The 14678-nt window shown below is 39.2% G+C and overlaps 1 protein-coding gene across 9 annotated transcripts in view; it reads left to right on the forward strand.

The window, feature by feature from the left end:
- Positions 1-11514, forward strand: part of ppp1r12a (protein phosphatase 1, regulatory subunit 12A) — a 190001-nt gene extending 178487 nt beyond the window's left edge. For all 9 annotated transcript variants that reach the window (XM_072552037.1, XM_072552034.1, XM_072552030.1 and 6 more), the window contains one exon: positions 9372-11514. In XM_072552037.1, coding sequence (XP_072408138.1) covers positions 9372-9458 — 87 coding nt within the window. In that variant the 3' untranslated portion in view covers positions 9459-11514. The remainder of the gene's footprint in view (positions 1-9371) is intronic.
- Positions 11515-14678: the final 3164 nt, after the last annotated feature.

Genomic DNA, 14678 nt, shown 5'->3' on the forward strand with positions numbered 1-14678 from the left:
CAGGAGATCATTCATCTCAAGTGGTACAGTTTTATCTGGTGTTTTGACAATTGAGAGATTTATTCTTTGTGGAATGGAATCCAAGAAGATAACTAAAGATTTATTTGGATTACTTGTTTATGATGTCACAAGCATTTCAAGTGATGTGTCATATTGTTCTAGAGTTTAAAATTGTCTTCAATAATAATTTCCAGTTGTTTCAGTACAGCAGGTAGTGGGCACCATTGCTTAGAGCTTTAATGGATCAATCATTCCAATGTCCAGAGATAATCTAAGAGATGAAAGACTTGTTCTGTGAATGGAGATTGAGCAGATTACTCAGTACAGTTTTGAAGAACAAGAAGAAAATCTCGTTGAGGTACATAAGATGCTAAAAAGGATTGGTGAAGTTGGAGAGTGCATGTTTGCTCTTGAGGAAATATAGAACAAGAGGTTGTACTTTTACGCTAAGGAGTGGGCAGTTCAAAACAGAGGTCAGCACAAGTAACTGCTCACTGAGGGGCATTCATCTGTGGAGCAGCCGGAGTCCCCCACACCACCCCATCCACCAGTATCCAGTGAATGCTGGGACATTGAGCAAATCTAAGAGGGAAGAGATTTTTAATTATTAATGGATTAAAGGATTGTGGAGAGTGGGGAGGAGAGTACAGTTAAGACTAAGATGGGGTCAGCTGTGATCATGTTGAATGGCAGAGCAGGCTTGAGAGGCTGAATTGCCTACTCCTTTGTATTGGCTAAATGAGCAGTGTGAAGTCCTGGTATTTTACTGTGTGAATTACCTTCTGATCTTTTCAAAACATCTCCATTATTGCTAATACTTGTCTGGCATGTAAGCTTGTTCCTCCAGTGGCTTCAACGATCCTAAGTTCATTATTTTCTCCTGCATCTTTGCTGTCTTACTACCCTGTATTTTTTCTACAAAACATTCTCAACACAGGACAGTAGTGGGTTTAAGCAGAAGGTCGATAACTGTCAAGGGCTCCTGTCCGAAATGTTGACTCTCCTGTTCCTCCGATGCATAACCTGCTGTGCTTTTCCAGTACCGCGTACTCTCGGCTATAGCTATCAGATGTTGATAGATTATCCGTAAAAGCGTTAATTCACGTGGTTCCTGGAAACTTGGCTCACTGTGGTCACAAACAGCCCAAATAATGACTCTGGCTCTGCTTATACATATTCTTATTTTCTAAGTAGTTGTAATGAGTTGCATATCTTGTTCTGATGGTGTAAATCATTTCACTTGCTGTTGGGAATCACCATTGGCACTTGTTCAACTTTATTACCTGGCTGTTAAAACTGGATGTGCATAGAAGTGTTGGGATATGTATCAATAGTGTGCTTTGTTTGCTTGTGGGGTTTTGGTCTTACTCATTTCCAGAGAGCACAGAATGTTTGTTTGGATTGATGTTGAATAACATCAACCTTCAAAACAATTTCCTGAAATGCCTCATGGGATTAAACAGTTATCCGGTCAGCTGCAATCTCATTGAATGACAGAGCAAATTTGATGGGCTGAATAGCTGCCTCCTGTTCCTATGTCTTATGAGGCTATTGTTAAGTAAAATGTAACTTTGAGCTGTAAGGAAATTATTTGGACAGATAACCAAAAATAGTTTAAAGGTGGTTTAAAAAGGAGGAGCGTAGGATGGCAAAATGTTTAGGGATAGTGTTGTACAATTTCACCCCTTGGAACCTGAACGCATGGTCACTGGTGGCATGGTGAAGTTGGAATTGCTTGAGAAGCCGATTCTGAGAAGTGCGGAAATCTGGTTGGTGTAGGGCTGCAACAAGTTAGAGAAAGGGGAAGCAAGACCATCGGTGGATTTGAAATTATTTAAAGGATGTTTAAATTCAAGACTAAAGGATTGATTTCAGACCACAATTACTCCCTGAAACTCTGTGTCTATTCTTGTGTTTACATGTAGTGATGATTTGGGTTGCCTTTTGTTTTCACAGGCTTTTCTCTCATTCTCTTGTATTTTCCACCTTCAGCTCCAACTGCTGACAGTAACCTCTTATGCTGCATGTGTGGTTTGATGCCCTCTCATAATTGCATCCTAAAAGAATTGGTACTATGTCTTGGCACGCAGACAACATTTTGTCACTTGCATTAAAGTGACCTTGTCTGAACTGAAATTTCCAAAACTAGAATTGCATGGAGACCTTGTGCTATGTGTATGGGAATTTATGTTGTATTAAAATTTACCATGAGTAATTGTTTGAAGATTTTAAATCTTCAAAGTTGAGCTGCCTGATGCTGCCCAGTACCCTCAGGGGAATACCCCACTCCACCCCTTGCAGGTCTCTATCTTTGTGTCAAGTGAAAATAGGCACTGATTATTATTTTATAAACGTTTTTCTTCTTTATGCCTGCTTTTCATTCTGCTTTCCAATTCTGTTTCTTCTCCTTGTGTTTTGATCCCCTGCAGAACCTGCATCAAGTAAAAGAGTTTCAGACTCTGAGGCAGTTAAATGAGCGGCTGTTGGCTGAGAATAGGGCTCTGACCAGAGTGGTTACCAAGCTTTCTGAGTCTTGTAGGCTGTTCCAAGCTGCGGACTCGTAGCTCCTTCCCTTTTCTTCATTACTGCTTCCCTTCGCAGCCAGGCAGGTGTTAAACTTCAGTTAACTTTCTAGTCCCACTTGTTTGCAATCGTTCTGAGCAAGGACTGCTTCTGTTGGCTGCAGTGCTTCATCTAAATCTGTAGAATGCAAATGCCTTGCTGCTTTTGGGTAACTCTGTGACGTGTATATATTTGTGCTGCTGCTTATCTGGTTTGCCTTGTATCCCACTGTTTCCTTTTTCAGTTTCTTAAGACCTGCACTATTTGACTTAAGTATGTGGTTGAACGTTGTGTGCAATCTCCATAGTACTTGAAACTGCTGGGGTTCTGATGAACGAGAATCAAATTGGTTTGTGACTTATGTGACTGTATTCACCTTTAGGTTAACACGAAAGTAACCGTTTGTCTGTGCTCTTGGTCCAGTGCATTCCTAGTTTAGTGGGGATCTCTTATGCTTGAAGTGAAGATAAAGCTTCACATAAAGTGATACCTCTTGTCAAATTTGAAGAGGAAGTCCAACTGAGCAGAACTTTTTTTCATTAAACACCTTTCAAGATCTCAGGGCATCTCTAAGTGCTGAGGTGCTTCTGAAATTTAGTTCCCGCAATGATGGAGAAAATGCAGCAGCCGGTTTTCATGCAGCAACATCTGAGGAGCAGAAAGGGGCTGCGTTTTATTTCCTTTTTGGTGATGATAGTTGTGGAATAAATAGCAAGAGTCCTCGAATTCTGCAGTCATCTTTGAAATAGTACCATAAGATAAGAGGGAGGAGCAAGCCTCTGCTCTCAATCTCAGTGGAAAGATGGCACATCTCGTCGTATGTTATTCCCTCAAGACTACACTGAACTAACTCATTAGGTTATGAGTCCAAATCCCCAGATTGGCTCTTGAGTGGGAGCTTCTGATTGTGATTTGAATGCTAAGCCATGGCTGACATCCGGAAATGTACTATATACATAGGCCATTTTATAGGTGTGACCAAGATGGATAGCTATTTAGTAAGATTTGAGCTATATTTCCTGTCAGTGTGAAGTAAGATGCTTTAAAGTTGTGTCCATATACTTGCACATGGTCAAATATTAAATTCATAGTTTTAATATTTTGAAAGAGGTCACGTTTGGAAATGAATGAGGGTTGATGCCATCAAGATGGTGGTGGAGTATGATTTTCTGTGCCAGGGCTTACCTGCTCCGACCGCTTTTTGTCTTTTCCTCTTTACACTTCCCTTTACTGCTATCAGAAATGGTGAGGAAACCCAGCGTGGACTCAAGCGGCCCCAGTTTGGACCTTATGGCAGCAGAGAGTGGAACCCTACTTATTATTCCAGGGTGAGCACAGGACATGGAATCTGAGTTAGTGGAGGCAATATCGTGGTGGAAAATGGCACCTGAGGATCAGCACCTTGGAGATTGGTTGGGTCCTGCAGTGGCAATGCAGTGGTAGAGGGGCATCGTGGCGATGTTGGCAAGGTGGGCCCAGTGACGAGACACGATTCTGATGTTGGTGGGTCTGGCATAGGTGGTGGCCATGCAGCTTTGAAGGAGAATCGCCAACAGCAAAAGCTAGTGCCTGAAGAATGGTGACTTCACCGTTGGTTGGGCCTTGTGTCGACTGTTGCAAGGTGGTGGTGGAGGAGGAATCGTAATGCAAGCATCATCAATGATGAACTGGCTCAGGACTGTTGGGCTCTTTTAGCTATATCTTTGTATTTTTTTCTTAAAACTATCTAAAATGGCACCGGATTGTGGTGACAGTGGAAAGATTTTTCACTATTGTTTTGCTCACTGTTAAATTCATGTGACAGTAAAATCATTTATTCATTACATAGTTTGTGTTGAAGATTGTGGAGTGATGGATGTAAAATTGCTGAAGTATCTGTATACATGAATAGTTTGAGCATGTTGAGTGTTAGTTGTATGGCATCACCTGTATCTGCATAGCAATGTGATTTATAAAAGAACGTTTTTTTAAATTAGCCCTTTTGCATACACTTAAATATATGAAATTACGACAACAGACTAGGCTGCCCAACCATAGTTAGCTTTTGGCCACCACAAAGGCATTCATACTAGTTCCATTTGTCTGCATATTCCCTTATCTCTCTTCTGTGGACATCTTTGTATCTGTTGGCATGTAATCTCTGCTCTGATTATAAACTCTTTCAATCACTATCCTTGAGAATTGCATCTTTCCAATATCTTGAAAGCTGTAGCAATGTAATTCCAGTTTCCTTGACTCTAAATCCCACGCAATTGTTTCTACAACATACAGTCAACAATCTTTTGAAAGGTAAATATTGTTGTTTGTAATGACCGTCAGCATTGCTTGCTGACTTAAAACCCAGTAATAAATTGGAAAATTAGGATTTCTTTTCACAGTTGTGCCTGAAGTAATTGCAGGTGATGGACTTAACAGGATCATGTCTGTAAATTTTGATTTTAAAGTTGAGAAAATTTGTCTAGTTGAACGTAGGGTTGTAACAATTTATGTGACATTAAAAGTTTGCTTATTTACTTGGCTTTATGCTTAATGGTAGGGAGCTCTTAGTTGGTACAATGTGATGTTATCAGTTGTAACCCAGCTGCAACTGAAACCATCAAATCCTGGTTGTGCCCAGCTCAGGATGGTGTAGATGAGTGACCACCTTTCAGATAAGTCACACTGAAACTCTTGATATTTATTCTGATATTTTTGGTACAGTCACATGAAAAGTTTATACAAATTACTTGCATTGTTGTGTTAGACAGTATCCCTTATTTTTTCCTTATGCATGTTATTTTTAAACCATTATTTCCATTTCCTGATTAAGTCACTGATTTAAGAGTGCCACATGCACAGGATGTGCTGTATGAGACAATGCAGCCAACCGCCATGTTGACAGTCCCTAACTGTGTCAGTTGTTGAATATGTGTTACAAAACAGATTTAGTGCACTCCTTTGTCTGCACCCCTCTGACACATGAAATACCACTGGGCCATTGCATTTGAGATTTAACTAGTTCCCAAAAGAGAAATTCCACTTGGAGGTGTTTGAGAGAGGAAACAACAACCTTGCATTTATCTCTCACCTGTCATGGCCAAGGAAAACAGGGCATCATAGAGTTGGAATGGTGCAACGGGAGACCTTAGTACCCATCATGTCTGCACCCAGCTCTTTGTGAGCATTTTAAGCTTGTGACAATCACTTGACTTTTCTCCATAACCCTGCATATTGTTTTCATTGAAATAATCATACAATGCCATCTCAAATGTCTAAACTGAATTGCCTCCAACACACTTCCAGTGAGAGACCCAAATCACTTGCTATGTGATAAGTTTTTCTCATTTTTCATTTGCTGCTTTTGCAAAACAGTTAAACTATGCTGACTGGTTGGTTCTCCTTTTTATAAATAGCCTTTTCTCCCTAATTGTCTGCACTCCTTATGGATTTGGAAAATGTCTCTCGTTTGAGAGTTTGGAGAAGATTTGTACCTCAGGCTGAGGTTCTGGATGTAAGTTTGCTCTCTGAGCTGGAATGTTCCAACAGGAACTCTATCAACAAGCACACCAATTTGGATCCCATCTATCAATCTCTGAGAGAGAGAGAACAGGAAATGATGACATCAGCACAGGAAATGACATCACCCCCATGGGAATCTAAACGCATAAATTAGAAAGCAGGCTGTCACACCAGTGATTCACCGGAGGCTCGATCATGTTACCTAGTATGGTGATGAAACGTCTGAAAATGCACTTTCCAGCTCGGCGAGCAAATTTACATCCATATGTCTCTAGTCTTCTGTTGACCATTTTCTGTTCAAGGAAAGCAGTTCCGCCTTCTCCAGTTTTTGCTCATTACTGAGGTTATCTTGAAACCATCTTGACAACCTCTTCTGCATTCTCTCCAATATATTCACCTTGTTCCTCTAAATGGTGACGCACAGAAGGGCTAACCAGTGTCCAGAGTAAGTTCACAGTACCCTTCCTGTTCTTTATGCCTCTATTACTGATGCGTCAATTAATGAAGCCTTAAAGAATCAGGGCTTGGCAATAGGTGAAGGCCTTCTGACCCTTCCAGCTTAATACTGTTTGATAAGATGCTGTCTGGTTGTGATCTCAAACCATCTCTCAAATAACTCTTTACACCCTTGGCTATGAAAAATCGTTCTAACTCAGCCTTAAATTCAGTAACCCAAACTTTCTGGTTCTGGGTAGAGAATTCAACAGAAAAACCAAAAGTTACTTTTGTTTTCTTAGTCTTCTGAGCGAGACCAGTTATTTTAAAACTATAACCCCTATTTTCTCAACTCCTCCACGAGACAAAGCAACTTCCAAGTAACGGCACTATTAAGTTTCCTGAGGATCTTGTATATTAAATTAATTTCGCTTCTTGTAAATTTCACTGGTTATAAGCTTAACTCATTCAGCTTTTCTAGATAAAATAAACCCTTTGCCCCTTCTGAGTGAAGCTTCTTAGAACCTGTTCTCTCACTACTGTATTTTTTCTCAAGTAGGATCAAAACTGTACACTGTCTCACTAAAGTCCTACACAGCTGCAGCATATCATCTTTATCTTTATATTCCATTTCCCACGCTATGTACCTACATAGTATATGTTCGTGATTTGTGTACCTGGGTATCCAGATCCCCTGTACTGTGAAGTTCTGTAATCTCTCTGTTTAATAGTACTACACAGTTGTTGAATTGTTCCTGCCAATGTGAACAATCACCCACAAAATTCACTCAATCAACAAACGTTTTGTCCACTCACCACTACTGTCTATATTCCTGTGTAACTCCATGTCTCCTATTGACAAGTTGCTTTCTTCTGTACCTTGGCATCATAAACCAATTTTGCTGTCATACATTTGGTTCCTTCATCCAAGTCATTGACTGAATTGAATTGAGTAGGACCTACTTCACCGAGGGTTGAGAATCTATGGAATTCCCTACCCACTGAAGTAGTTGAGATTTCCTCAGTAAATGCTTTCGAAGCTAAGATAATTTTTTTGGACAGTAAAGGAATTAAGGGTTATGGTGAGAGTGCAGGTAAGTGAAACTGAGTCCATGAAAAGATCAGCCATAATCTTATTGAATGGTGGAGCAGGCTCAAAGGGCCAGACGACCTACTCCTGCTCAGAGTTCTTATGATAGATTTCAAATTCATTTTAAGTTGAGCAGTGTGGGTTTGAAATTTATATTTTAAATCTTAAATAAAGGTAATTATAAAGGGTATGAATGCAGTCCAAGTAAACTGGGAAACAAACTTAAAAGATGTCCGCGAGATGTAGCTAAGGAGATACTTAAAGATTTATCAGAATGAACAAGAGCTATTTCTTAAGAAGGCACCATCTGTGGCTAAATGTAGTTTAGGGTTGTATTAAGTTGAAAGGAGCACTAAAAGTCTTGCAAAGATTTAGTGGTAAATCAGACGGGAATGCTTTTAAGAACAAAAGAATTATGGTAGAGAAATAAGCATGAAGGAAAGCTAGAAATGCAAGAACAGATATGAAAAGAATGATCAGTATTTAAAAAGAAAAAGTAAGTATTAGTCTTTGTGAGAGAGAAAGAGAGAGAGAGTGTGTGTCTGGGGAAATAAAGATAGAAGGACAATTAATCGATTTAAAGGCTGTCAAGTTCTCCATGTTGAAAGAAGTCACTGCAGAGCCAGGCGATGTACTGGTTGTTATTTGCCTAAATTACTAAGTCTGGAAGGGTCACAATGGTTTGGAAAAAGAGCGAATGTAAAACATTTGTACGAGAAAGGAAGTTGGCAAAGCAGGAAGATATAGGCCAAATAGCCTACCATCTGTCACAAGGAAATGCCGAGAGTCCATTATTAAGGAAATTGCAGGATACTTTGAAAATCATATGATCAGGCACAGTCAACATGACTTTGTAAAAGGAAATCCTGTCTAAGTAATTGACTTAGCAATGAAGGACAAAATTCCATTTGCCGCATTAATGACCTGGGCATCATGTGATGCTGTCACCTAGAGGCTCCTTTACTAAGGAATTTGTTTGCCTATTCCTAGCTGTAGAATAGCCAGCTCCCTGGTTAGCATCGGAATTCAAGAATTTACCCTAAATACATGCTATAAGCTCTCCTCTTCAATGTACAATTTGCCCAATAGAAAGTTGCTGATGATTATTGCAAAATGTTTTTTAGACATCACTGTTATTTCTTCCTTTGTGATGTTCTATAATGTAACCACTGTTAAGGGGCCACTGAAGTTGTCTCACAAGTGACCTTTTCTATCCAAATGGATTCTATATCTCTACTTCAAATTATCTTTTCAGCACTGTACTAATATTATCCTCAGAGCTACCCCATCATGACTTATGTTTGCAGTGCAATTGTAATTTTTGTATAGGCAGCACGGCAGCCAACTTGTGTAGAACAAGCTCCCAGGAACTGTAATGTGATAGTGATTTTTCTTATGTTTAAAGAATAATATTGGCCAAGACATTAGGAAACCTTTTTCTGTTGCCCTTCGAATATACCCAGAGGATTTGTACATCCATCTGAAGGGCAGAAGGCTTTTCCATTTAGCCAATTATCTCACCCACCAGCTTGTTTTAATATACACTGTCTATTTAAGGTGCTTGAATGTGGCTTCAAGAAATAACAAAGATTGAAAGCTGCAAGACTGCAGTAATCCTTTGCAAGTGCACACATGTAGTTGTAATGCTCTGCTGTTAAAAATTGTTCATGTTCCCATGTTACAGATTCTCTGAAAGTTCTGTTTAGAATCTTTGCTATCAACATTGTGTGCACAGTGAAGGTTAGCTTTTAACAGTGGCTTAATATAATCTTTATTTCCACTACAGATGCTACCAGATTTGAAAGCAGACAACCAGAGGCTGAAAGATGAAAATGGGGCCTTGATCAGAGTCATCAGCAAACTTTCCAAGTAAACAGGATTCTGCTTGCTGTTGATGCCATTTTGTGAAAACTGATCCACTCTGAATTCAATCACACACATTTCAGCAAAGTGATCAAAAAGAGATGGAAGTGACCAACCAGGCTCCAACCTTGAAGAGCATCATCTTGTATGAACCTGTTCAATGTCTTTACATATGGATATATATATATATAAAAGATGTGTGTGTGTGTGTGTATGTGTATATATATATAACCATTTTAACAGATGCTAAAACTGCTGAAGTGGATGACTGAAAATCTTGTTTACAGTTTTGAGGAAAGTGTTTAAAGGCAGAAGCGCCTTGATATTAAACCAATAAGCCTTACTTGTATATAAAACACTTGCATCAACAAACTGCTTTCATTGTACAATGAAGACAGTTAAGAATACAACTAAATGTTACTGTGCCACAGAATTATTTTCCTTTCTCACATGCTTAAAAAATGTTTAATATGTGCTTAACCACCTATGTGCCAGCTCAATTTGGGACAGCATTCACAACCATCCCGTTTTGGGAAAGATTCAACTAAGGCCAAGCAAGGAGGTAACTGCGAATTCTAATTTGTTCCCCCCCCCCCCCCCCCACAATGATCAATACAGTTGGTGAAACATTTGCTTTCACTGTTTGTGCAATATGCATTTCTTTATAAGATGCTTTAACAAATCCGTTGAAGTAGATTTATTTTACAAAATGTTTTCTTGACTTAAGTCTGTCACAATTTTTAAGCCTGTAGTGCAAGATCTTAAAGAATCTGTAACCTTCACATTCATTTTAGCAGGTTCTGTGTATGTATATTTTATGTTCATACGATATATATATACACAATTACTGTTTTAAGTTTCAATGCACCATGTAGGCATGATGGTTACACAGATTATTCAACGATGTCTTTTAAATGAGGTTTTATGGCTTAAAAAGTACAAATATACATGAAATGATCTTTTTTGGAAAAGCGTGGTGTCTTGAATGGTAAGCGGTTCAATTAATTTGGGATTAGAGTGTTCACAGATGTAAAAATATGCATCCAAGGTTAATGAGAGGTTTCTCACTATATTGCATCTGTGAGTCACATCTTGGCCATTTTATTCCCTGCCGAAGTAATATCATTCAAATGGATGTTTGTTCGGGGAAGCTATATTAATGGTCTTCACATGGGGCTGATGGGAAGGTTTGCGGAAAGTTGGGAAAGCATGTTCATGTTGGTCCCCAGAGATTGAAATGCACTTCTTATATTGTGGTGGTTTTTTAAAAGAACAATTGCAGCGAACACACTTACCATTAGACCCATATTGTGCATCACCCCTAGTTTATTTTGAATATATATTTAAATGTCAATACAACTTCTTACGGCACACATCGTATGTCAAATAAAACCACTGAAGAGTTCCAACATGCAGAGTCATTGTACATTAAGCTTGCAGTAGCTGTTGTATTATCCTTAAATATATTGTATTAAATGTGAATTTATACCTCTTCATACATAAACATGATTCTTGTGTTACATTGCTTATTGTAGTCTTCTAGTAATTGGGGCGCAATGCCTCTTTGGGGCATGACATTTTCTGTTCATTGGTTTTCTGCAGGTGTGAATTCATACTCTTACTACTAATCTCAGGAGATTGATTTTATAAAGGTACCAAGAAAACTAGATTTTCACATTCAAATGGTATTTGGACTAAGTGATTGTTGGGTCGATATTGCTAGTGATGTGTGACATCTTACTGTGGTTTAACATTGACAAAACAGTGACGACAAAGTTTGAGCACTAGTTCACCACAGTGCTCTGAGTGTTTGACTGACTGGCAAGCAGATTGTGGAATGTGTTGAGTGCATGTGCAAAATTACCGTAGATGTTTCTAATATTTTAGTGTTTTATATTTAGGTTATTTATTCTTTATATTGGATTCCATGATGTAGCCGGTGTGCTGTTTCAGTTTTATTGGTAGTATTGAGCAGACAGTGCATCTGCAGAAACTGATTACAAAAGCTTCCAATTATTTTCTGAAAATTGTATTTTGACATATACAAATAAAAATTAAAACATTGACTTAGTCCCATATTTATTTGTCCACAAGCTGAGCATTAAAATGCATAGTGTACTTTCAACTTTGAAATTATTCCCACATCCTTCAGTGTTCAAGAATGTAGATTGATTGTGAAGCGGGCCTGTCAGCAAAAGTTGTCTACGGTAAGATTTTGTGAATGCGAACATCAGATGATGTAGAAAACGTCAATGATTCTGCTTTTCTTTTAGAATGTCTGATCCAAAGGGCGTTGAAGCAGCAAATCTTTGGATTTATGACTTTTTCGTAAATCTGAAGAATCTAAGAAATGGGCTGAGCAGTAGACTCCAGTTCCTTCAAATTATTTTCTCTGCTGCATGGACCTCTAAGGTTCGTGGGTGGCAGCAACTTTTGAAACTGGAAGGTCTGCTCAGAATTTGCATTGGTAATACGGATTTGGGGGGCTGTGCCGAATCCTGGGCAGTATAGAAGGAATGTATGAGTGGATCATCGGCACCTTCGAGCTGCTTTGACTATTCAATGTGATCATGGTTGATCTTCTGCCTCACTCTTCTCCTGCCTGTTACCCATTCTTTAAATCTATTTCCCCTTTCAATGTACTAAACATGTTAAATTTGTTAATTGCTAAAGTTTATAATCTTATGGAAGATGGGATTTCTTCTTGTCTTGGTCCTAAATAATCGACTGAGTGTTGCTCCTACTTTCAAAATTCCCCAACCAAGAGCATGTGTCTGTCTTTTTCAGAGCTTTGTGTTTGTGAGATAACCTCTTGTACTTGTAAAGTCTGGGGAGTGAAGGCCCAATTTGCTCTGATTGTGGGATAAAGACTGTAGATGTGGGAAATGCTTGGCAGGTTGAGCAGCACCTATTAAAGAAGCTCAATGATTCAGGTCAATGATGTTTCCTCTTGCTGGTTCTGATAGCCATTCAATTTAACATCGAGTTGGTAATTTACCAAAGAGGCAGCATCACTAAAAGACCTCCCCACATCTTGATGTTCATTCATTCAAGTGAATCATACTAAAGTAAGAAACCAGTTAGTTCTAAAATGTTCAGGGACACACCGAGGTTGTCAAAGGTGGTACAGAAATGTAAGCTTCAACTTTCTCTGTTAAGAATGTAGCAGGATTGAAAGCGGGCCATTTGGCTTTTTGTCTTTGCTTGACTATCGAACAAAGTTGTGGCCAACTCTGCCTCAACCCTCATGCGTATCTTTTAATCATCAAAGAAACTGTTGATTGTTGAATGGTTTAAATAATCTAGTATCCACAGCTCTGTTAAGGTACACAATTTCAAATATTTGCAGTCCTGTGAAAAAATGTCTACTCATGTAAGGCCTAAATGACCGTCTTTATCCTGAGACTGACTATGTTTAAAATTCTGTGGCCAGAGGTAAAAATGTTCTCCCCCTATACCTCAATTGTTTTTGTTGTATCATGTCTCATTCATCTAAACACACAGTATATGGCGTGTCTGTTATCTTTCCTGAAAGAATGGTCACCTCTTGCATCTTTCTCTTTCCCTGTTTTGCCTTCCCTGTTCTCTCTTGCTGCCCCCTTCCATTTCCTCTCATCATGCTGCCTCACTATCCTGTCTGACCTCCTTCCACCATGCTCAACTTTCCTTCTATGGGCTGTAAGAATATGCAGTCAAGATTGGAGCGCAGAATTAAGATATAGACAAGTCATAATGTCATTCTATTTAAGAATAGATTCATGGGCTGATTGGTCTATTCATGCCCCTTTGAAATGTCTGAACTTGACACTTGATTTTCTTTTCTCATGAAGTGCTAAGTGGACACTGCCAGATTTTTCCCATCATTTCTTGGCCACAAGTGGATCTGGAGCACGTCTGCAACATAAAGCCTAAATCCTGGCCTCCATCTCTTGGACCACTGCTCAGTTACTCCCTGTTTGAATCCAGACAATCTTTGCAACTTAGAAATTTTGATTGAGATCAATAAATTGTAAATGTTGAGCTCCAGGTCAATAACAGTTTGCGTCATCTTTAGCAATTATTTAAACAAAAAGACAGGGATTGTTGTTGTTGAGACAGTGATACTGCAGAAGGACTTCAGGCTGGGAGAGTGGACAAAGATGGATTACAGTGTGGGGAAGTGAGAGTTATGCACTTGGGCAGAAAGATTAGAGGCGTAGGCTATTTTGCAAAAGCAGAGGCTGTAAGAGGCTGTATAAGCCTCTGATCAGACCGTGCTTGGTATATTATGAGCAGTTTTGGGCCCCATATCTAAGGAAGAATGTTCTAGCCTTGGCGGGGGTCCAGAGGATGTTTATGAGACTGATCCTGGGAGTGAAGGGCATGACATAGTGAAGAGAAGTTGAGGATTCCTGGTCTGTCCTCAATAGAGTTTTGAAGGATAACAGAAATCTTACTGAAACTTAGTGAATACTGAGAGGCCTAGATAGTGTGAATGTGGAGATGATGTTTCCAGCAGGTGAGGCTGTGAACCTGAGGGCACAGCCTGAGGTTAGGGGAGTCAGTGGGAGGTGGAACTCATTGCTGTACAAGACTGGAGACCAGGTCATTGTATTTAAGACAGAGGGGTTCTTGATTGGTAAGGGGATTGAATCAAGTGTTACAGGGAGAGGGCAGAAGAAGTGGGGTTGAGAAAGGGATCGAATGGCAGAGCAGAGACACAATGGGCTAAATTGCCTAACTCTGCTATATCTTACGGTCTTATGGTTCTTGCATTAAGCCTAAATGTAACAACCTGAGATGCAATATTAAAACTAAAAAGAAATTGGAGTTTTTGTGTATTTCTATTAAACTTCAGTTTATAAATAGGAGAAGATTACAGTAGGTTGGAAGAACATCCTTTCTGGGTCTTTGCTAGCAATTGGACCACCAAAACTCAACTGCCAAATCTGTTTTGTTTTCACCCCAAGATTAATTAGAATCAACATTCAAGTCTATCTTCCATTCTGTTCTGAAATTTCTACAGATCTGCATATCAGCATGTCACCCAAATGAAACTTCCTAAATTTATCCAGCAGCTTTTCTTAAGTTACACTAAATGACGACAATAAAAATGATCACGTTGCGTCCACAAAAATCAAGGCTAAAACCATTTTGCATATCCTTTTTTTTCCCTCCAGTTTTCTTAGCTGTTTTGTTTGATTTTAGGAGAAAAGATATCCATCATGGTGTGGTGTGACAGAGAACTGTG

Source organism: Chiloscyllium punctatum, chromosome 32 (genome assembly GCF_047496795.1).
Source record: "Chiloscyllium punctatum isolate Juve2018m chromosome 32, sChiPun1.3, whole genome shotgun sequence".
Taxonomy (NCBI): domain Eukaryota; kingdom Metazoa; phylum Chordata; class Chondrichthyes; order Orectolobiformes; family Hemiscylliidae; genus Chiloscyllium; species Chiloscyllium punctatum.